At 44.2% G+C, this 22,321-nt stretch overlaps 1 protein-coding gene across 1 annotated transcript; it reads right to left on the reverse strand.

The window, feature by feature from the left end:
• Positions 1-20,771, reverse strand: SLC3A1 (solute carrier family 3 member 1). The gene is made up of 10 exons (XM_077337383.1): positions 20,259-20,771; positions 17,093-17,272; positions 15,780-15,934; positions 11,217-11,342; positions 9,897-10,016; positions 8,074-8,198; positions 6,279-6,477; positions 3,570-3,716; positions 1,789-1,905; positions 1-555 (listed from the first exon to the last, which is right to left on the reverse strand). The coding sequence occupies exons 1-10, from the start codon at positions 20,683-20,685 to the stop codon at positions 115-117; spliced, it is 2,037 nt and encodes a 678-aa protein (XP_077193498.1). The 5' UTR covers positions 20,686-20,771; the 3' UTR covers positions 1-114.
• Between the last annotated feature and the right edge of the window lie 1,550 nt (positions 20,772-22,321).

The following is a 22,321-nucleotide window of genomic DNA, read 5'->3' on the forward strand; positions in this document are numbered from 1 at the left end:
TTTGAATGAGAGGAAGTATATTTTAATCCAATACAAAATCCAGCATCCCTTTTATTGCACAGAAATGCACCCAAATTATCAAGGCATAAACTTGGAATTAACTGCCACTGTTTCTTAGCAGTACATGTAGAGTAAATTGAAGGTGCTAGAATAACATGCCTTTTCTGCAACAAAACAATTCTCCTTGAAAGTTTCCTGATTGTGGACTGGCTTGCTTGTTCTGTATTCCAAGATGAGTCCTTCGCCCTTTTCAGTTTTGATTGTTTTAGTGTTTACAACTGTACCACTGTTGTTAAAGTTCGTGCTTAGCTTTATCGTAGCTTTTGAGGGAAGGTCAAGATCCAAAGCCTGAAGATCAGTTGTGGTTTCCATTCCAAAATTCAAGACCATCATAAATACTTGATCTAAGCCATCCAGTTCTCTCACATACACAAAGATATTGCTGTCATTCCAAATATAGCACATCCATCCTCTTTGAATGAGAAGCTCATTGGCACGAAGGGAGCCGAGCTCTTGATACATTGTGAGCGTAGAATTCCATTCAGTGCTTTGAACCTGTAACATAATGGGGTTCCAGTGTTAAGTGGTTTCTTAGATGCTGAAAATATACTCTTAATATGATGAAGCTACCTGCTGTGGATTATTCCTTATTTCCCAGTATTTCTCAGGCCACTTTTTTAGTTGCGTGGCTTTTAATGTTCATCAGGTTCCAGTGACCCTTATAAATATAATTCAGCCTTCTAACCATAATAAATACTAAACAACCAAACTGGTAAATCAACTAAAGCAATAGTTGATTAATCAGAGGGATTTGTTGATCAACTGGGGAGGGTCGTGTTATAGGCTAGCTTGTGATTTTTTTTACAGTTTTTCATTTATGCCTCATCTCTAGTCCTAATTACATTCTCAGGTTGAATTAATGGCATATTTGTTTAGCATGAGGTTTTTTTTGAAATTCTGTTCTAACATGGAATGAAAAAAGAGAATATTCTTCTATCAACTTGTTGAACATTTGATTGCCCAAGCAGGAAACCATCTAGTTCCTCTGATACACACAGTTGTGATAATTTTATTTTTTTTATTTATTTTTGTATTTATATACTTCCCTCCCCTGAGGCTTAGGGCAGTTTACATAAAACGTAGAAAACAGTACGTGGAACTTAAATTTTTCATACCAACAATAATAATATTAACATTAAAACTATAACAGAGGTAACGGACTATAACAATGCAAACAGGTCCAGAGCAGAACGCATGAGTGGATTTCTGGGTGGAAGGGAGTAGGGGCCCTATAGATGTTGCTGGTTCACTCGGTCTCAACCAAATGCCTGGTGCAAGAGCTCCCTTTTGCAGGCCCCACAGAACTGTTTTAGCTCCATCAGGGGCCCCCTGATCTCCTCCAGGAGCTCATTCTACCAGGTGGGGGCTCTGCATATTGATGACAACCCAGCCCGAACTTCCATACCAGTTGTGCAAGAGGGCGCATGAAGATGTTGAATAAGATAGGAGAGAGGACCGCTCCCTGAGGGACTCCACAAGTAAGCTGTCAGCAGTCTCTCCTATTGCAATCCTCTATCCGCGATCCTGGAGGAAGGAGATCAGCCACTGAAGGGCTGTCCTTCGTATTCCGGTGAATTAATCACTTTGCATTGACTTTTCTGCATCTGAAGGGCTACATTATCCCCCTTAGTTTTTAAATATCTTGATTTTAACTTCAAGCAGTAATTGCTTATGTAGATTAGTTCCCTTTTTGGAGTAGTGAGAAACAGCTTCAACTTTCATACTTACATCCACATTTATATTTGGATAGTCAGTGTTTACAGGGATCCAGCTTGAGTTGCCTTCAGTAAAGCCAGCATGACGACTACCATCCCATTGCATGGGTGACCTTTCTGAAAAGATTGCCTAAACAAAATACAGTATTGTCTATATACATAAAATCATGACCGTACACCCTGACAAAATGCTGAAGGTTCCGAAGCCTCCTATTGGTGGAATCTCCCTCCCTCAGGGCCAATTACTGCTCTTGCTCAGGATTCCATACACCACCTTCCCTTCAGGCCTGTGAAGGGGGCCTCTAACAGCCACTGACTGAGGCGAGGGATGTGTTTCTGAGGGCATGGGCGTGCTTTCCTTTTGAAGGGGGGGGGGTTTCCCTTCTGCTAAATCATTGGCTGACAGGGGAGGCCACAGAAAAGTTCCTTCTGACTTAAAATACTGCTGTGGCCAGCCTCACTGCTGGAGGGAAGACACAGCCAACCCATGAGTGTCTCTTCTCTGCCACTCTGAACATCTGAGGCCTACTATGCGAGGTTGCTGTGGAGATGAAATACATGAAGCCTACTTCACAGGGCTGTTGTGCAAATGAAACTGTTGCAGGGGTTCTTTTGCCTTCTGTTTCATCCTGTTTCATTTGCACAACAACCCTGTGCAGTAGGCCTCAAGTGTTTCATCTCCACAACAACCTGTATTGGAGGCCTCAAATGTTTCTTTTGCACAACCAACCTGTCTACCCCCCAAAACAGCCAATTCTTTCTGTAGAGCTGATCTTTATAGTCTGGAGATAACCTGTAATGCCAGAAGATCTCCAGGCTCCACCTGGAGGTTGGCTACCCCTAGGTTAGAAATATTCCTTGAGGTTTGAAAATGGGGCTTCAAAAGGATATAATGCCTCTCTAGCCACTCAACCAGCCAGATAGTGCACCCAGTCTATCTTAGGTCAAGAAAACATTGCAGAGGGGAGGTAAAATTGCCTGATAGATGTAGGTTTATGTTCTGGAATTCCGCACTTCCTAGGTGTGCTTGAACGTGACATGGCTCAGGACAGTTTGCACAGAGAGACCTCCTCTTAGGGTTGCCAGCTTCCAAGTGAGGCACAAAACTGTAGAGGCCCTGTAGAGGCATCAGCCTTGGTCAGCTGGGCATGAGTGCTCTCCTGGGGATGATGGTGGACTACTGGGGACAAGTGTGGTCTGGTTTCATCAGCTGTGGAGGGGGTGGGGGAGGGAAGTAGATTAGTTTTATCTGCCATGAGGATTGTTGGTTTTGTTGTTTTTATAGTAAACTGCCATGAGCCATCAATCAGTCAATGAGTTTTCCATGACTACTATGCAGCTGCATCCACTGAGGGATCAGGTGAACTGCTGAGCAAGGACTGTGGTTTAATTTCCCCTTCACTTTTCGTTTTAGCTTACCCTATTTTTCTCCAACTGCCTTTCCTCTTTCCTTGTTTTCTTTTTATTCCCTAGTCTCTTGCTCTGTCCCTCTCCCCCACTTCATTTCTTTTTATTTCTCATCTGTAATTTTTTGGCAGTGAAGACAAAGGTACTATGTTTGGTTTTGCCTCCTGCAGAAGCCATGTGGGGCTTGACTAAGCCTCAAGCAAAAGGTGCTTTAGGGTCTGAAACGCACTATTCCTTCTCAACATTCCAAAGGTTCCCACAGGCTTAAAAAGGTTGGGGATTCCTGTTGTAACAGCTATATGATGCTGAATCTCTTTTTGTGACAAGGCTGTTCTCTTCCAGAACACAGTGATGTTGTAGATGGGAACTCAAGAGTATTTCACTCACAGTTTGTGATGGGATATCTTCCATTCCTATCTCTTCACCGTAATATGTAGTGGGCGTTCCAGGAAGAGTTAAAAGAAGCATGTTTAGGACATTTATGTATTCCTTTCCAAACCGAGAGGCGATGCGAGCACTGTTAGGGCCTCCAACCTAAAAATAATAAGGAACTTATTAAAATAATTTTTATATTTAGGCTAGATATGTAACCGGGTTATTGATCCCACAAAAGCCACACTAGCCACATCTTACAATAGAACACACTGGTTGTTTAAACTAATAAAGCTGGCACTTACACATTTTTAAAAATTGCCTATATTCCAAAATACTTGGGTAGATTATAACTCCTAGGGGGAAAGAGTCATTCATAATTTTATTTTATTGACTGGGTGCTTACCTGCCTTTTAATCACACTGTTGAATACTTGAAATAAAGAATTTTAATATTGTTTTCCACTAAAAGAGATTTCTCTACATGCAGAGAAAAGGGAATAATTTGTTCTAAGGTCACTAAATACAAAAGAATAGTCTTGTTAGAAGAAGTCTAATTATCAAAGCCACAAACCTCTGCGCAATAAAATATTAAATCTGAACAGCAGGGTACCTTATTTTATTACATAAAAGCACAGAAGGAGCACAAATCGACAAATAACAGCATCATTCTGATTATTAAGAGCTTGTCCAGTATCATGCTGGATTGTGTGGCACAGTACTTGCCACATTTCTGTAGAGGCTTATGGCATAGTCCAGGGTAACACAATTGATTCCATGTGCCCACTCATTAAATTGCTTCACAGTCATGAAGCCAGTTACTTGTGTTTGTTTGAAGCAATTGATTGAATTTACCTCTTGCATGCCACCCAAAGCTGCCAAAAGGTACTTAGGGGATCTATGCCTCCACCTGCAGTTGGAACAGCATCCCCAAACTGCACATCAGTTTCTTTGAGGGGACATATAACCTCAGTCTAATTGCATCATAAATGAGGCAAGAGTACAAAAATGGAATTACTTGTGTATGTTATGACCATCTTGCCCTCTTTTTTCTCTCACAGATTTCCCCCTTTTTTTCTTCTTTCTTGCTGAGTGGCCCATATATTTATTTTCTTCTTATTAGTTGGTCTGTGGCTTTCCCCCCCCCCCCCGTCACATCTTATCCATGGGTTTCTCTTATGATATTTAGGCAACTGGCCTGGGGGTGGAGTGTGTCCGGCCCCTGGTGAGTGTCTGGACTCAAATCCAGCCCTATCAGGGTGCAGCCAGGTTGGGCTGGCCCCTACAGCTGCCACCCTCCATGGCCGGCCACTTGCTGCTCCAGCACTCTACCTACATATGCACCTGGCTGCCAGACCCATCGCATCTGTGACTCTCTGCTGCTCCACTGGGACAGTGGAGCACAGCAGCCGGCCACAGCACCGAAGAAGAGCCAGCTGCAGCAGCGCTGCCAAAGGAGGAGGAGGAGGCAGTGGCGAGCCCGCTATGGCGGCCACTCCTCCTGTGATGTGGCGTTGTCACCTGTGGAGGGTCTACGGCACCTCTGCATGGCACGCATGGAAGGCCACACTAGTGCCCATGCTCAGGAGGCGGTGCCCGCAGAGGGCCCTGAGAAGGGCTGCCCCCAATGGTGACAATGCGGCAGGCCTGCCACTACCTATCAGGTACAACAGCAGCCACCTGCAGCACACATGACACCCACCAGCCCCGAGGCTCATGCACTGCCCTGCCACCTTTACGGCTGGGAGGTGGGTGAGAGGGCGGGAGGCCTCTCCATGCCTCCAACGGCCTGCCTCCCGCCCCCCCCCTTTCTACCGCTAGCGCCCACTGCATTTTAGACTGCAGCGGGCTTGGTGCTAGCCCAGCCCAGGGATTTGACGGAAGAGGCAAAATCATCTGCTTATTTTCTACTTCTGTATTTTGAAGTTCAAAATAAAATTTAACTTGAAAGGTCATGTCGAATCAAGGGCAGGATGTATGAGGTGAACCAATAATAAAACTGAGGTAACTTTGTAATCACACTAAATCCAGCTAATATGTTGCCAATAAGTGTTTTTCAACAGGACTTTGAAACTCAGAGGAAAGAAGCTTTCTTTGCAGTCTCTGCTTTAATTCCCAAGCATGGGTTTCTAAGTTTCACTGACACTTCATGTTTAGAAGAAAGAAATGTACAACCAAGTTCCCAAAATCCTTCTATATATAAAGGGAAAGGCTCACTCCGTTCTTAGAGCTACCTCCCTTTTCACCGGGCAGGGATGACTTCACTAGAATCTCCTTTCAACTTTAATGGGAATCATCTGAGATCCTTTCACTCCTCTTTGCCTCCTTCCCAGTCCTCAGTCAATGATAAACTTTTATTCAACTGCTAGTTCCCAACTGTCATTTCTTAACTGGCACTCTCCAAAAATGCCATTTAAACAGCCTGTCACACAAAGGTTCTCAGAATCTTTAATAGTCCATCACATTTGTCATCCTGACTCAGAAGAAGAAGAAGAGTTGGTTCTTATATGCCGCTTTTCTCTACCCGAAGGAGGCTCAAAGTGGCTTACACTCGCCTTCCCTTTCCCCTCCCCGCAACAGACACCCTGTGAGGTGGGTGAGGCAGAGAGAGTCCTGATATCACTGCCCGGTGAAGGGGGTGGAGGCTAATTCATTAATTAAGCATCAAAACTTCTGTTGTGTGAGATGTTGTGTGAAGTGTAGTCCCTCTGAATCAGAAGCTTACCACCCAATTTGGCCACTTCCCTTGTGGCATAGTTTTCATCCATGCATCTACTTTTTCAAAGATGCCATTTCCAGAGAGTTCTTCTATGTTCATGAGCAACAGATTAAAAGGGAAATCTGCTTCTTGAATAAAAGATGTCCCATAATACATCATAGTTTTTTCAACACTCTCTTGATTATTGGCTCCTGTGCCCATAAATCTTCAAAAGAGAAGACATTTACAAAAATATAGGCAGTACTTTTCACTGTAATATAGCAAAAACAAAATTAAAAACTCGTACCTGGAATAGATCATGAAATATATATTCTTTATCTAACATCTTCACCATTGTTGTGGCTGCCCCACATCACCCATCACCAACAACACATATTTTATTTGGAGAGGAACTTAGTTCTGCCCCCAATATATTTTAAGACTTCCTGCAATTAAGAAGCCACCCAGTATATAACTTGCCCCTTCATATGACTCGAGAGTTTCATGTAGTAGGCCAACAGCATTACATGGCCAGTTTACTGTATGTCCTGGAATAGGAATGGAGACGACCTCCTACTCATTTTACTATTTTGCATCCATTGCAGCTTCTGTAAAAGTAAAATATGTTTATTTGCTTAGGAAATGCATATGCTCTAGGCTTGTTCAAGGCAACTCATAAGTAAAAACACTGATACAGGCAGCCAATCATCCAATCAAAATGTAAATTCAAGTAATACTTATCCATTTTCTTCATTGGAGAGCTTTTCATTTTACAAAACAGTGCCCAGTATAACATGATCTTCATTTTGACACAGGACTTGCTAACGGTTATATTGGTTCATACATGTTTTGACAAGGGGTTCAGAGATAGAATATGGGTTTGTATGTAAGCCCAGCCAAGGCCTTTCCTGTATGCTCAGTTTATTCTCAATTTTCATTGAATTGGAGTTAGCATGACTTTAATTCAATGCTTTGAATGCACTCCACACCTTCCGTTTTCCTCCTAGAAATTGTAAAGTATATATTCTGCATACCAAAGAGAAAACCTGGATTGTGTTGTGGGGTGGGTTTTTCCCCACTCCCTTGGGAATCAGCTAGTTAAAACCTTGTTCAAATCTCCAGAGTTTTGCCCCAGCCAATCCAGGGGGTACAAAAGCACAGTTGTTCTTGCCTCTTAACATTTTCAGCCTGTTCCCTGCTCTTCTGCATGATGGATAAGCTGATGAAAACTCACTAAATACATCGCTGTTATTCTGATCTCTGCACAGAAGAGTGAATTTAATTTGCAAAACTGATTTTGCTCTGCATGGTGAACTGCCTCTTTGGTGCTTTAAGCATCTTTTAAGCGTTGTTTCTGAAAGATGCTTTTCACCGATTCATTTCTCTCCTGCCTGCCTGACACGCCCTATTAGTCATGCAGAGAAGCTCCTTAGTTATGCAGATTAGTGACTGCATTAGAGAACAAAGTGGAGTTGGCAAAACTACAGGGGGCAGGGCTATGAATTGTTTCATGCAGAGAGCATTGCAATGTAGTTTTTCAACAGACTATATTCAATGCAGAACAACGATTGTAATATAATAAAGCAGTCTAAACTGGTTGTTTTTTAAACTGTTTTATTTGGCTCCACGCAGAATAGGGATGGCTTTTAACAGCTTATCAGATAATAAGTTAATCAGATAATAAGTAATTGCTATGTGGTCGTAGGGTTGGGCGCTTCTGATGCCCGCGCCTCCCCCCCCCCTCCACGTGGCACGGCACGGAGCTGACTGTGCTGGGAGAGACCAGCTGCTTCGGGCACCAAAGCGCCCATAGTATTCTTACCTGTATCTACCGGGCTCACTGCTGAACTTATCCATGGTGTGCCGGAAACTGCGGACTATATCATGCATGCCAACCTGGGTGGTTGTATAGTCATGATACAATTCAGAATAGGCTGAAATGCTGTCCTTGAAAAACAATGAGACATTTGACATTAATCCTCTGGAGAAGTGCTTTTAAAAATATTTTCCAGAGATAAACATATTTTTAAATGGCTGCTGCTCAGAACCCATGTGAACTTTTCTGAGACTGTTGTCATAATTCATTTAGATCCACATAGAATGATTATGCACTGTGGAGGCTGTGCCTGGCCACTGATGGTTTCTTGCAGCAGGGCAGACTGCCCTGCCATTTCCTGTGTACTAAAGGGGGAAGAAATCCCCTGGTGCACACAGTCCGCCTGACTCCAGGGCAGAAAGGGTCTGCCACGGTGGGGGCGGGGCAGGGGGGGTTCACAGCACGAAGGTGAGATAGTGTCATAATGCTATCCCACCATCGTGAAGGTGAAATGTTCAGCTCTACAGTGCTGCGGAATGCCGTGGAACCCAATGGGGCATTTGTGTCCCTGCTGGAGCAACGTAGGTGGGGGTGGAGCTGGGCCTTTCAGACCTGGCTCTTTCCTATATGCACAGGCCCAGCCTGGCATAGCTGCCAGCAGCGCCCATGTTAAAAAGGGGATTATGGTGTCAGTGTGTTGTGGCTCACCATATTATCGTCAACATGCCCCCATAAATGAATATTTAAATCTGCAGGGGGGGGAGATATAAATACAGGAGTGAAGGGGAGGGAAGACTCAAGTTTGCAGAAAAAATTCTTAAAGTAAAAAACAGGGAATTAACAAAAAATCCAAAACCGAGGCTTCAACAAGTGCACACAACTGTTCTTTAGCCATGGAACTTGTGAGGAGGGAGGGAGGGAGGAAGAGAGAGAGAGAGAGAGAGAGAGAGAGAGAGAGAGAGAGAGAGAGAGAGAGAGAGAGAGAGAGAGAGAGAGAGAGAGAGAGAGAGAGAGAGAGAGAGAGAGAGAGAGAGAGAGAGAGAGAGAGAGAGAGAGAGAGAGAGAGAGAGAGAGAGAGAGAGAGAGAGAGAGAGTTGTGCCCTTCACCCCTCCACCACTAAGGCTACAAAACTGGTAATATTCCTCCCATTGAGGTGATAATGTTGCGAATGCTGGCAGGGGCTCCTGGGAATTGTAGTCCATGGACATCTGGAGGGCCGCAGTTTGACTACCCCTGAGTTAATTGATAGATTTGCCCTAGGTCCTTCCCAGCGCTACTGTCCTTTACAATTGAAATGTCAAGTTATGAATCTGTAACCTTAGGCATACAAAGCATGTTCTCCTTAATGTAGCTGGCCTACTACAGCCATGGTGTGCTGTACTGCTAAAGGAGTGGACCCTACCCCCATCCTAGCTTGCCACTGCACAAAGCTTGAAGCCTTCTTGCAAATTAAGTGGCTCTTCCATTGAAAATAAAAGGCTGCATGAAGGCTCCTTGGGTAATGGTTGGTTCCATTATATTATTGCCCACAGTAGACCTTTCTACCTAGCTGATATCAATGTTGCAGCTACTTTCTGTAGACCTAAAAAGGTGAAACCATCAGGTGAAACACAACCAAGACTCATGCAGCTGGCATGTAGTCGACTGTTACCTTAATCTTACTTCTGATGTAATATAATACTAACTTTATTTTTATATCCCTCCCTTCCCAGTTGGATCATGTATATTCATGCCTACCTCTTTACAATTTACACAAGGTAGGATTCTGACAATCATTGCATCTATTAAATAACTATCCAGGGAAAGAAAAGGCAGAAAAGACATTTACCGGATTTTGAGATTTATTCACTTGAGGTTCATCTCTCAGGTGTGTTGCTTCCAGAAGGAATTTAGCATCATTAATACTGAATCCATCAATGCCCTTGCCAAGCCAAAACCTGATTACTTCCTAAATAAGAATGGAGAAAATGGATTCGCTTAACATCCAAATGTCATGTTTTACCTAACGCATTTCACACAGTTATCTAGATAACATATTATTTTTCAGGAGAGAAGTTGGCCAGAACCTTTACATGATATAGACTTCATATGAAATGGCACATCTTCTTATATACTATAGAACAGCTGTCATGATCTCCAGCAGACCCATGGGCACAACAGCACTCATTCATGTATTCCTTGGTGCTCAGTTCTTTCTTCCCTAAGATATATCTCCTCCCCTACTTCTGCCCAGAAAGAGCCTGTCCTGAATGTTTTGTATCTTACTGAGGAAGGAAAAACTCCAGGGAAAATCACCTTTGTGCTAGCAGAGAGCTCTCGTTTGGGAAAGAGCTGTCTCCTTCCTAAGTAGGTATTTTGCGTTTATATTTTGCAGTTGGCAACACACCCCATGACAGCCATTTAGTGCTTCCCTCCCCCCACCCCCATTTCAGCCATTTGGTAATGTCATCCACTACCTGTTCTCAAACATTCCCAAAAAACTTGCAGGTTCAACAAGGCTGTGAACCCCTGACATGTAGCTTGTACCTCACCCAAATTTCTACTGTCTGTAATCGATAGCAGTCCCCAGCCCCTCAATGTCTTCTCCCAGTTCTGAAATGTATTTCCGCCCAAAGCATGCTCCAGGTTATATGGCATCATGGGCAGATTTTATGAAACTATGAGCAAAATCCCATGATCCATTGTTCCCTGCTTGCAAGAGGCAAGCTTCATATCTGCATGCTCCACCACATAAGACTGCTCCCTTCATACAGAAATCAAACATGTGAGTAAGGAGGCCTAAGCCTTCAGTAGTAAGGTTTTTTCCTAGTCATGTATTATGCTGTCCACAGCCAGAAGAGGTATAATCCTATATGATTTCACTATGTGCTAGTCAGAATGTGACCTATTGCTCCAACCCTGTCTTGTCCGCATAATACACATTGTACTTCTGGGACCTAACAGGAAAGTCAAGAATCAGGGTCAAACTATATTATGTATAGATGCATGTATTAATGAGTTGTTAGTCATTTAAAAAGTGCCCATGGGCCAATGGTTTTATTAAAAAGAAAAGAAACAAAGAACTTCATATAAAAAACAAGTTTCAATTCATCGTTCTCATGAGGACTATCTAAATTTCTCAACAATATGGATAATAATTTATACTCACTTGAATTTCTTCTTGAACATTTGGGTTCCAAAAATTCAGATCAGGTTGCTCTTTTCCAAACTGATGAAAATAACATTGTTTCCGTTCATCGTCATATTGCCAGCTGGAATTCCCAAATACACTCACCTGATTGCATAAAGAATACTTTAAAAATCAAGTTTCTTACACTCGTCGTTAGAACGCTAATCATGAACACATGACCATGTCTTTCATATTCCTCTAAGAGAAAGAGGTGGAGGAGCTAGGGGTTTTATACCCCACTTTTCACTATCTGAAGGATTCCTAAAGCAGCTTACAAACACGATCAAATGAGAGAGGGTAAACAGTCTGATCTCCTTGGAGGAAGAGCTAAATAAAAGAGATGATAATCTTTCCTTTTAGGGAAATTCCTGTATGTGCTGGAATCAAACTGAAGTATGGAAAGTGAAAGTGGAGCTTGTTTCCAACATCGTTTCAGTCTCCGAAAACCCCAAAGGCATGACCTAACAATTAGTTGGTTTGTTTGATTCTGATGTCATGGTTGGCAAGGACAAGAGACAGCTGTGAAGAAGCTCCTTGCCTGGGATGCCCAGTGAACAAGGAGTATTTGACAATGAACTAGTCATGCATAATGCATCTTCTTTTCCCCAGCCTCTTTGTAAAAAGATGGAACAGAAATGAGTAAGAGAAGCAGAATGATAAATCAAAGTTGGAAAAGGCAATGAACTGAACCTCTTGCTGAATTCATACATGCAGTTTATCTGGCAATGTTTTCAATATACTGAAGAGATAAATATTATAGAACAATCCATAGTTATTTCCTTCAGTCTCGTAGTGCTTACTCTGAAGTAAATGTCCTTCTGATCCTGCAAGTGTAAACTCTCTTAGGAAGGAACTAACCCGTTGGTTGTTGTGGGTTTATGGGCCATGAGACTGTGGCTGTGGTCTGGAAATTTTAGTCCTTGGTTTTAGTACTGACCTTTAAAGCAGTGGTCCCCAATCTTTCTGAGGCTGGGGACCGGCAGGCCATCGGGCCGCGCCCGCGTGGACCACGGCTGCGCATTGGGCCGCGCCTGTGGGGCATGCCCGCGCATCGGGCCACGCCTGCGCATCGGTCCGCGCATGCGCGATGCGCGGCCCGGCCCTGATTCCCTCTCCCCGCCCTCCCGCAGTAAGAAGCTTCCCGGGCCTCAAGCTTGCGGCCTGGGAAGTTTTTTACTGCGGGGGTGGGGGCGGGGAGAGGGAGCCGCGGCCCGGCACCATGGCCTTCGCGGCCCGGCACCGGGCCACGGCCCGCAGGTTGGAGACCACTGCTTTAAAGCCGTAAACAGTCTGAGACTATCATACTTCTGGGACTACCTCTTTCATGAACATTCAGGTCAAGTCAACCAATCTGCTTACAATCCCTGGCCCCCCAAAAGTTAAATTGGCCTCAACCAGGCCAGGACTTTTTTGGCCTCGGCTCTGGCCTGGTAGAATACTCTATTGAGACCTTAAACAGTTCCACAGGGCCTGTAAAACAAAACTGTAAAACAGAACTGTTCCATCAGTTGAGGCCTAGAAGAACACCAAAATTCTGCCTGGCTTCCCTGCCTTAATCTATCCGGAAATGCCATCTGATGAATAATATTTATATTCTTTCCATCCTCCTCTCAAGAAGAAAGGACATCAGACAATCAGCATTGTTCTTGATTTCATCTATTTTATATTTTTAGGAAATTGCATTTTAATTATTTAAATTGAGATTTTTATATAAACATTTGTAAAAATTTAATGTGTAGCTTGGTTTTTGCTACCTGCTCTGAACCTTTAGAGAAGAGCAAGTTTAGAGAGCAGAATAAATAAATGAAATGAAACAGTAATAGTGGGAGATCTCCAAGCCCCACCTAGAAGACATCAATCTTATGTAATTGTGTTGGATGAGGATTTGATATAAATTCCCCACGTTAGTGACTTTGGGATAATCACTGTCTTTCACCTCACCTACTTTACAGAGTCATTGTGAAGATCAAATCAGAGAGGCTAGACAGTCTGATCTCCTTGGAGGATGAGCTGAATAAAATGAAATAAAAGAGAGCTTTCCCCTTGCTGGTGAAAATTTAGTAAGCCAATATACTGAGTGGCAGGTATCTAAGGATATATTATTAAATAGTGCTGCTGTTTTTATCAAATATTAGCTAGGTCTTGTAATGCCACAGGTTTATTTCTGGATTTCAGCAAACTATACATTTTTTAACAAAAACGTTCATTATGCAAATATTTACATTCCAAAGTAGTCGCAATGCAATCTTTAAAATGTGTGCTCTTTAGCTAAACAGTTACATGCCTAACAGGGCTGATTGGTACTAGTCCGAAGCTTGATTGAACCGAGATGCTGGACCAAGGCAGTGCTCTTTTGTAAGACCTTAGTTGGTATGCAGGCTAGTAACTATTAACAGAGAATCCAATTTGCTCTGGCATTTTATTTTAGTCAGTAAGCTATTAAAGCAGCACAGGTATAGCAACAAAAGGTGCTTTTTCAGGAAAAGGGGAAAAAATCAACTTCCTGAGCAGTTAATAATTCTTGACCTTTTCCTGTGATTCAACCCGTCCGCTTTACACTTATCTGCAGCCATTATCAAATCCACTGGTCAATAGCTCAGGCAGTTCTAATGCCATTGACTCCCACAGACTCTAGTTAGGACGGCATTGTTAGCTGTATTTATGTCTTTAACATGACATTTCAGACACTGCTTTTCCTCCAAACAGGGACTCAAGCAGAACAACAATAATAATCTGTTCCACTATATATTAAATAAAAGGGTAAGGGTTAAATAAAAGGGTAAGGGCTGTTGGGGAGGAGTTAGGGCGGGCTCTGTCCGGGATAAAAACTCTGTCCGGGATAAAAACTCGGAGGGCACAATCAGGAGCTGCGAAGCGGCTCCCCATTGGTCAGCTTGGCCCAGCCTCGCCACAGCCGCCAGGGGACTCACTGCACAGACGGAAGAAACCTCCGACCTGGTGAGTCCTCCCGACGACTGTCCTCCCCGTGGCAAAAGGAGCAGGGATGCCGCATCGAAGACGCAGTGCCCCTGTTCCTTTCCAGCCCCCCCTACCCCCAACTAACCGCCCCTCACATCTTCCGCGCCAACACTCCTTCCCACTCCCCCAAAGACACCCACCCACCCACCGCCGACTACCTCCTCGATCCCCCCAAACCTTCCTGTGCCTCCGCCCCCCCGGCTGCCTCTCAAACTGCCGCCTTCCCACCCCTGCCCACCCCCACCCCGATCGTCCCTTCCCATGGACCCTCGCCGCTTCTCTACTCACCGTCACGATGTCCTCCGCTTCCCCGCCCCTGTCCTTTGCTTGCCGTGCCACCGCGCCGCTGCTGCTAGCCTGTGCCGCCGCAGCTAGGCCGCGCCGCCACAGCTAGGCCGCGCCCTGCCTTCCCCACACAGCTCGGCCCATGCGCACTCCATGATGACGCAGGAATGAACCAGGCATGCGCGGACTTCCGCGCATGCCTGGTTGCCCTGCCCGACGCCCCAACGCGGCCCTGCCTCTCATCCCGCTCCCCGCTCCATCTGCCCTACCTCCCCACAGCCACGCCTCACGCAACCTGCCTCCGCACATGGCGACACGGTAAGCTGCCCAGAAGGGCACGCCCCACGTCGCTGCTGCCTGCACGCCTGCCCAACGCCCATCTCCCTGCCCCAGAACAGCCTTGCCACCTTGCTGCCGCACTGACACTGTTCCTGGGGCCGAGAGAACGCCCCACCTCGAGTGCCCCTGCCTCGCTGCCCAGAGGCCTTCTTCTAGCCCCCAGAGCAGGCTCACCACCTCGCTGACGCGGCGAGCCTGTCCCCGGCCCTGGCACCATGCTCCTGATCGCCCATGCCTCTCTGCGCCGAGCCCGACCCCGGAAAGGCTTCGCCCTGCGAAGGCTTCCCCGGGCTGCGGTCCCAACGCCCATTTTATCCAAGCATAAAATGGGCTTTAGTTCTAGTCATAGAATAATAGAGTTGGAAGGTTCATCCTGGGTCATCTAGTCCATCCCCCTGCACTATGCAAGACACACTCACATCCCAATTGCTCATCTACTGTAACCTGCCACACCTTTGCCTTCACAGAATCAGCCTCTGTCAGATGGCTATCTAGCCTCTGTTTAAAAATTTCCTTGAGTGCCTCCTGTCCATCCAGTGGCCAGACAATCACTTTCTGTCCCCCACCCCTGACCACCCCTACTCCTTCCACTTGCCTCTGAGGCTCAGAGGCTGCAGATTCCTGCTGCATGAGAGCTGCCCCTGCCCGTGAGTTGCCTGCACCCTTTCCAGGTCCTGGGGGGAGGGGGAGGCCATCCACAGAGTTCTTCCACTCTACCCCCCCTAATCAAGCACCTGTTGTATTCCTGAATGCAACAGTCTTGGGTGCTAGTACAAATGAGGGGGGGGACGACACTGAATTTCCAGCAACACCCATCACACCCAAAAGGCATGTTTTTGAAGCAGATGGTATGCTTATACCCTCAGTGCCTGTATTTTTATAGCACAGGAAGGTATTCTTCAGTTGATGCATTCTTTATTGTCCAAGTCCTGTACTCACCCAGTTATTAGGTGGAGTGGTTGTCTCATTGATGTGTGCACAGTCATGCCAGATGTAATAATCTGTGTACTTTCCAGTCCGATTGCGGCTAAGCTGAAACCACTTGTGCATGTCACCCGTATGGTTGGGTATTAGATCCATTATCACTTTAAAACCTTAAAAAGCAAGATGTCATCACAGCATGTCAAACATACCACAACGTGTTTCCATTATGGTGATTATAGTGCTGGTCTATCTTAGAGCTTTCCCAAGGATTACTGAGTAAGTCTTATCTGAAATGCATTGCCTTTACGAAAAATGCTAGAGACATGATTGCCTGGATAGCCTAGACTAGCCTGATCTCATCAGATTGCAGCTGCTAAACAGGGCCAGTACTTAGGTGGAAGACTGCCAAGGAAGTCTAGGGTTGCAACAAGGAGCCAGTCAATGGCAAACCACCTCTGAAAATACAGGGTTGCCATAAATTAGCAGCAAAGATGGCAATGAATGAATGAATGAATGAATGAATGAATGAATGAATGAATGAATGAATGAATGAATGAATGAATGAATGAATGAATTCTGCTGCATTCCTAAGTGGGGTGATATCAGCCTAAGACCATTAACTTTAAAGGTCTTAGAAGGGGTTAACTAAGCTCAGGGCTGTCCAGTTTAAATGGCCACATTGATCAACAGGCCTAGTCCTTCATATATATGCAATGAGCTTAACTTGCCTTCTAGTAAAATCTTTATTTCTTGCAATGAAACATTTTGAGTCAGATTCAAAGTAGCCTTTCAAAAGTTTCTGTTTATGAAGTATGGGCCTGTAATTTCTATGAATTTGCAAGTGTGGCAAAACTTATTAAACTGGCATTGAATACTGAAGCTAGCCCAAGGGTACAGCTGATACCACCAGCACACAGCCTGATTGGCGGGATGTGGTAGGCCTTACCTGCACAACCACCACGTTCCACGCACAGGCACCAGCTTCTACATTTCTTAACAAATTGGCCCTACATGAACCTATTTTTGGATACTAATTATTAGTATGCTTAGTTTTGTAGATCTTCAAGAAGAATGGCCTTGTTGGTCTTTAAGGTGGTCTTGCTTTTCTACTGCAGACAAACAGCTACTCACCTAAAAGGCTACAGGGACTCCTCCAGGGTAGAAACCATATTTTGTTGCTGCTGAGATTCATGGGCTTTCAATCTATCTATAATACTGATGGGCATTAAGCTAGTTTAAGAATACATAAATATAGAGTATTTTTTAAAAATTCTTAACATAAGCAAAAAAGAAAAGGGCATGTTTTTTTAAAAAAAATCAAAGCTAACCTTTATCATGGATTGCTGCAAGCAAGTTCTCGAAATCCTTCATCGTTCCAAACATAGGGTCTACATCTTGAAAATCTTCTATTCCATCCCCGATGTCTTTTAAAGCAGATTTGTAAAAAGATGTGATCCATATTGTTTTGACATTTAGATTTTGGATATGATTCAGTTTTTCTTGGATACCTGATCAGGAAAATAATTAGAATAGCAGTCTTCATTTATAATTTTAATTCCACATTCCCACCATAGAAAAATCTCCAGGTATGAGGGAGGGAGGGAAGCCATTGTGCTGGCATAACGCTAATTTTTTCAAAGTGCAGAAATGCCACCAGAGTTTAACTTTGCTGGTTTTGGGGTTGCCACTGGACTCAAACTTCTCTCTTGAATTTGTAAGCTGATTTACTGTCATTCACAGATCTCAACAACTGCCTTAATCCAATCTTGGCTATAGTCACCCACGTACTTATGCATCTTGACTCTAGCTAGCTTGCATCTTGAATCAAACTTTGTTGGTCTTAAAGGTGCCACTGGACTCAACCTTTGTTCTGCTGCTTCAAACCAACACGACCACCCACCTGAATCTATCTCAGTGGAACATAGTGGAACAGGTGGTCTTATAGCCCAAATGCTTTGTAGGTGATAACCTTATATTGAACTTAGTAACTGATTGGTAACCAGTAGAGTAGCGATCCCCAACCTGTGGGCCACGGACCACATGTGGTCATTCAACTAATTGGAGGTGGGCCCTGAAGGATGCCTTTCCCCCCCCCCCCGGCCCTTTACTTCATCCCCCCCCCCAGCCCTTTACAACACACTTCATTGTTGTGGCGTGTCTGTATCTTATTTTGAAGGGATGTTTAAACATTACCATAGTGATCAGAGAGCGTTAGGGCAGTGGTTGAGAGTAGAGAAGTAAACTACTCCCCCCCACCGGGGCTCAGTAAAAGGCACTGAGTGGTCCCCAGTGAGTGGTCCCCGGTGTTGAGTGGTCCCTGGTGATAAAAAGGTTGGGGACCACTGCAGTAGAGTATCTGAAGACTGGCTGTGATATTTATGTTTGGTCTGGTGCTCGATAGTACCTAGACTGCAGGGTTCTGCACCAACTGGAGTTTCCAAGTTGTCTTTAAGTGCAGAGTCATATGGAGTGCATTACAGTAGTACAGCCTTGAGCTAACCATAGAATGTGTCCATGTGGCCAGATCAGCTGAGCCTAGGTAAAGGGCCATCTTCCATGCTAGATGAAGTTGGTAGAATGCCTTTTTTCCAACTGCATTAACTTTTTATTCCAGGAATAGTAATGTATGCAGTATAACACCTAAGCTCTTATATCCTAGTCAGCAAGCATCAGCTGGATTCCATCAAAGTTGAGGAGCACAATATCTCTCAAGACCTTAGCCTTCCCAGCCAGGCTGACTTCCACCTTTTTAGGATTCAGCTTCAGCTTGTTCAGCCTTAACCATTTAACCATGGTAGTTAGGCACAAACTCAGGAGCGCTACAGCATCAAGTGATTTGGATAAAGAAATGAAGAGTTGGCTGTCATCAGCATATTGATGGCAGCCTACTCCAGATCCATGAATGGTTTCTCCTAAGGAATGAATAGCATGGGGGGTTAAGGTTGAGCCCTGAGGAATCTCACAAGACACGACCCACAATGATGACAATTGGTCTCTAATAGCAGCCCGCTCCACAAGGTATAATATAATCCAGTCCAAGAGAGAACCCTTAATCTGCATTTATACGTCCAAATACCTCAAAAAGATGGCATGGTCCACACTGTCAAACGCTGCCCATAGGTACAGCAAAAGAAACAGAGAAGAACAGACTTGGTTGATATTCAAGCTTATCATCTTAAACTACCAGCACAGTCCCTATCCCATAAAGACGATGGGCTACGTCTGGCCCCCAGAAAAAGCACAGGAACTGCTATTCATCAGAACTAAAGAAGTGTCTGCGTAGAGCTTTATTTTTCACTTTTCTGTCCAATGGGGACCCAAAGTGGCTTATTATATTCTTTCTTCCATTTTATCGTTCCAACAACCCTGTGAGGTAGGTTGGGGCTGAGAGTATCTGACTGGCCAAGGTTACCCAGCAAACTTGGATGGCAGGCTAGAGATTCAAACCTGGGTCTTCCAGATCCTACTGCAACTACTGCACCATGCTGGAGAGGCAGGTTCTGCAGTGATGAAGTGGCATCAGCCCAACTGGGGGAATGGGATATGCTCTTAAAAGCATCCCTCCATCAAAACAAGCTGATGGCTGGAGTAGTGGGAGTAAAGAGTGGAAATATTTGGTTTGCTCATTGGATGCAACATTTTGACGGAAAATACTAACTTAAAGGGGTCTATTTTGACCAAGAAGTAGAAGACCTTTAATGTGAAATAGGTAACATTCCAGGGTTAATTCCAAGGAATCTTAGCTGGAAAGATTTCTAAGTGGCAGGGAGGTAAGAATAGCTTCAGGGTCAAAGTCCAACCTTCTATCTGCATGTATGATTGCTTGTTCTCTCACTGTGGTCACTTCTTCCAGATCCCAAGCTACGATACTTTAACCAGAGCTATCTAACACTGCACAAAAATTAACACAAGGGCAACAGCTGCCTTAGCAACAATTCCTCTTACTTCTGAATCATTTAACTTTTCAAAAAAAATGGAAACATTAATCTATTTCTGCAAGCCTTAGGATGAGTTGTCATCTAATCTTGTTTGAATAGTGGTGATCTGTTATATAGAATTTAATCTGGCTGTTGTTATTCTGTTTACTAACGTTTGTTATTTTATTAGATTAGCACCACAAAGAGTATCACTACAGTAATAAGCACACAAATGCCTTCACTATGCAACCCATCCTTGTAGACGCAGCATTTGTTAGAGGTACACATTACATTAATCTAATTTACAGGGCTTACAAACTGGCATTTCCTAGTCTGTTGTTCTCAAGGACCTCAAATTTCTTGGAAGGTTCCTTGCTCTATAATGCAACAGGTGATCATTCTTTCACATTCTCCAAAGCCAAAGCATACTATTGATTTTGAAAATATTATTTATCATGCAATGCAACCCAGCTAATTTTTACTCCATCTTGTTCTGTAACCTGCTTTGTAAAAAGAATCTTTCACAGCAGAGTCTTAGGTAATGTAAACAAATATACTGAAATTTGGACGTACCCACCTTTAAAGTCTCCATTACCATCTTTGTTTGTGTCCTTATATGACCGAGGGTAGATCTGGTAAATGGGACTGACTTGCCACCAGCCAAGGCACTTTGGGGACAGGGCAATGATGGCAATTGTAGCTGCGACAAGGACCAGTGAAGATGCAATGATCAACCAAAAAAGGATCTCTCTGGTAATTCTGTAGCGTGCCTGAGTTGAGAACTGAAGGAGGACTTCTTTGGGCATGCCAGCATACGGCTGCACGGATAATTCTTGCATCGCTCCTGGTTCAACGCCAAGAAGGCATGGTTCTGGCAACTTTTCTTGGCTGGCATTCTCAGTCTCCTTTTCATCTGTGTCCTCACTTTGAACAAACCCGTTGTTCTCCAAGCCTTCTTTCTCCCTCAGCTCAACAGAGATGGCCTTCGTTTCCTCATCAACCATTTTGACTCAGCTCAGTCTTGTCCTCCCTCTCAGAAGACGCGCTGCAGCTGGGAAAGGACAGCAGGAATACCTTTGATCGGAGCAAGGAGGAAGAAGCATTCTTGATATGTGGTTTATAAATAAACCTGACCAACCAGTCCAAAGTTTGACGCAGATTAAAGAAGTACTCCCCCACCATTACACAAAGGGTTATTCTTCTCTGAGTGGCAAAATGTTACAACACACACACACAAAACCAAACAGGAATAAAGATCTAGTTTTATTCCAGCTAAGATTTGGACTTGATTAGAAAAATTATAATGTTTCAGGAATGGAGAATGCATAAGGGACTGAGCCTTATTTTTCTGGCAGAGCTCCTGTACCTTTAACTGTTTGTTGATTTCCTTTGTATATTAGAGTTTCTAACTTTGGGGTTGAAATAAAGGTGGGCACAAACTGGCTCATGAATTTTGGCTGGTTTGAGTTCATGAAGCAACATTTGCAAACTGAAGAGCCTCCACAAACTTCCATGAATTCCAATGTCATTTGTGGCAGTTCACGGACAGCAAAAAACAGAGATTGAAATGGCTTGGAGCATTTACACTCCTGCTTTCTGCTGTTCATGAAAAACAGCTGAGAAGTGGGGAGCTCCCTGTCATTCAACTGGCTTAACTGGCTTTGAGCCATTTAATCCCTTTCTTTCAGGCATGAACCATGAACCAAACCAAACCTCAAAAATGTGGCTTGTGCCCATCCCTTCTGGAGAAACAACTGGAGATTCAGGGGTGGTGTTTGGGAAGGGTGGGGTTTGGTGAGAGGAGGAACCTCCACAGGATATAATGTGATAAAGTCCACTTTCCAAAGCTGCCATTTCCCCAGGTAAACTGATGCATGTCATTGGAAAATCAGTTGTAATTCTATATCGTCTCCAGGTACCACCCGGAGGTTGGCAAACTTAGGGGCATAGAACTGACTTAGGGATAAACAAACTATGGTTTATGTCCTCACAACAAATAATAGAAAGAAGCAAACATCCCCCACCCCAATCTTGCTTGCCCCCAGCCACTCAGGCTCTGGCCACATGGCGATTTTATATTTTCAGTGTCATTCCTGTGAGAATATGGAAATTCTTTTAGGATCATAGAATCATAGAGTTGGAAAGGACCTCATGTGTGATTTAGTCCAACCGTTTGCACTATGCAGGACACCCACAACCCTATCGCTCATCCACTGTAACCTGCCAACCCCTTGAACCTTCGCAGAATGAGCCTCTCTGTCATATAGCTATCCAGCCCCTGTTTAAAAATCTCCAAAGATGGAGAACCCACCACCTACCAAGGAAGCTTGTTCCACTGAGAAACCACACTAACTGTCAGGAACTTCTTCCTGGTGTTTAGACGGAATTTCTTTTGAATTAATATCATCCCATTTGTTCTGGTCCATCACTCCGGGGCAAGAGGGAACAACTCTGCTCCATCCTCTAAAAGGGTGCCATATAGAGGATAGAAGTATTTAAACTTGAAGATGGTTATCTGATCAATGATTAGATCATTTATAATTGGGGTCCACAAGGACATGTTGGAAGCATTGCATTCCCCCTCTCCCACTATTTCCTATTTCCATGCCTTGAAAGCCCCTGTAAATTCTTTCCTTCTCC

Source organism: Paroedura picta, chromosome 1 (genome assembly GCF_049243985.1).
Source record: "Paroedura picta isolate Pp20150507F chromosome 1, Ppicta_v3.0, whole genome shotgun sequence".
NCBI lineage: Eukaryota > Metazoa > Chordata > Lepidosauria > Squamata > Gekkonidae > Paroedura > Paroedura picta.

What these genes read in the sequence shown, in the direction of transcription:
- SLC3A1 (XM_077337383.1), bottom strand. Translation starts at nt 20,685, where the DNA reads ATGGTTGATGAGGAAACGAAGGCCATCTCTGTTGAGCTGAGGGAGAAA. An exon ending in TGCAGCAATCCATGATAAAG is followed by an intron (nt 15,935 to 17,092) that starts GTTAGCTTTGAT and finishes TTGCTTTTTAAG; the next exon opens with GTTTTAAAGTGATAATGGAT. An exon ending in AGTGAGCCCGGTAGATACAG is followed by an intron (nt 6,478 to 8,073) that starts GTAAGAATACTA and finishes TCTCTTTTGAAG; the next exon opens with ATTTATGGGCACAGGAGCCA.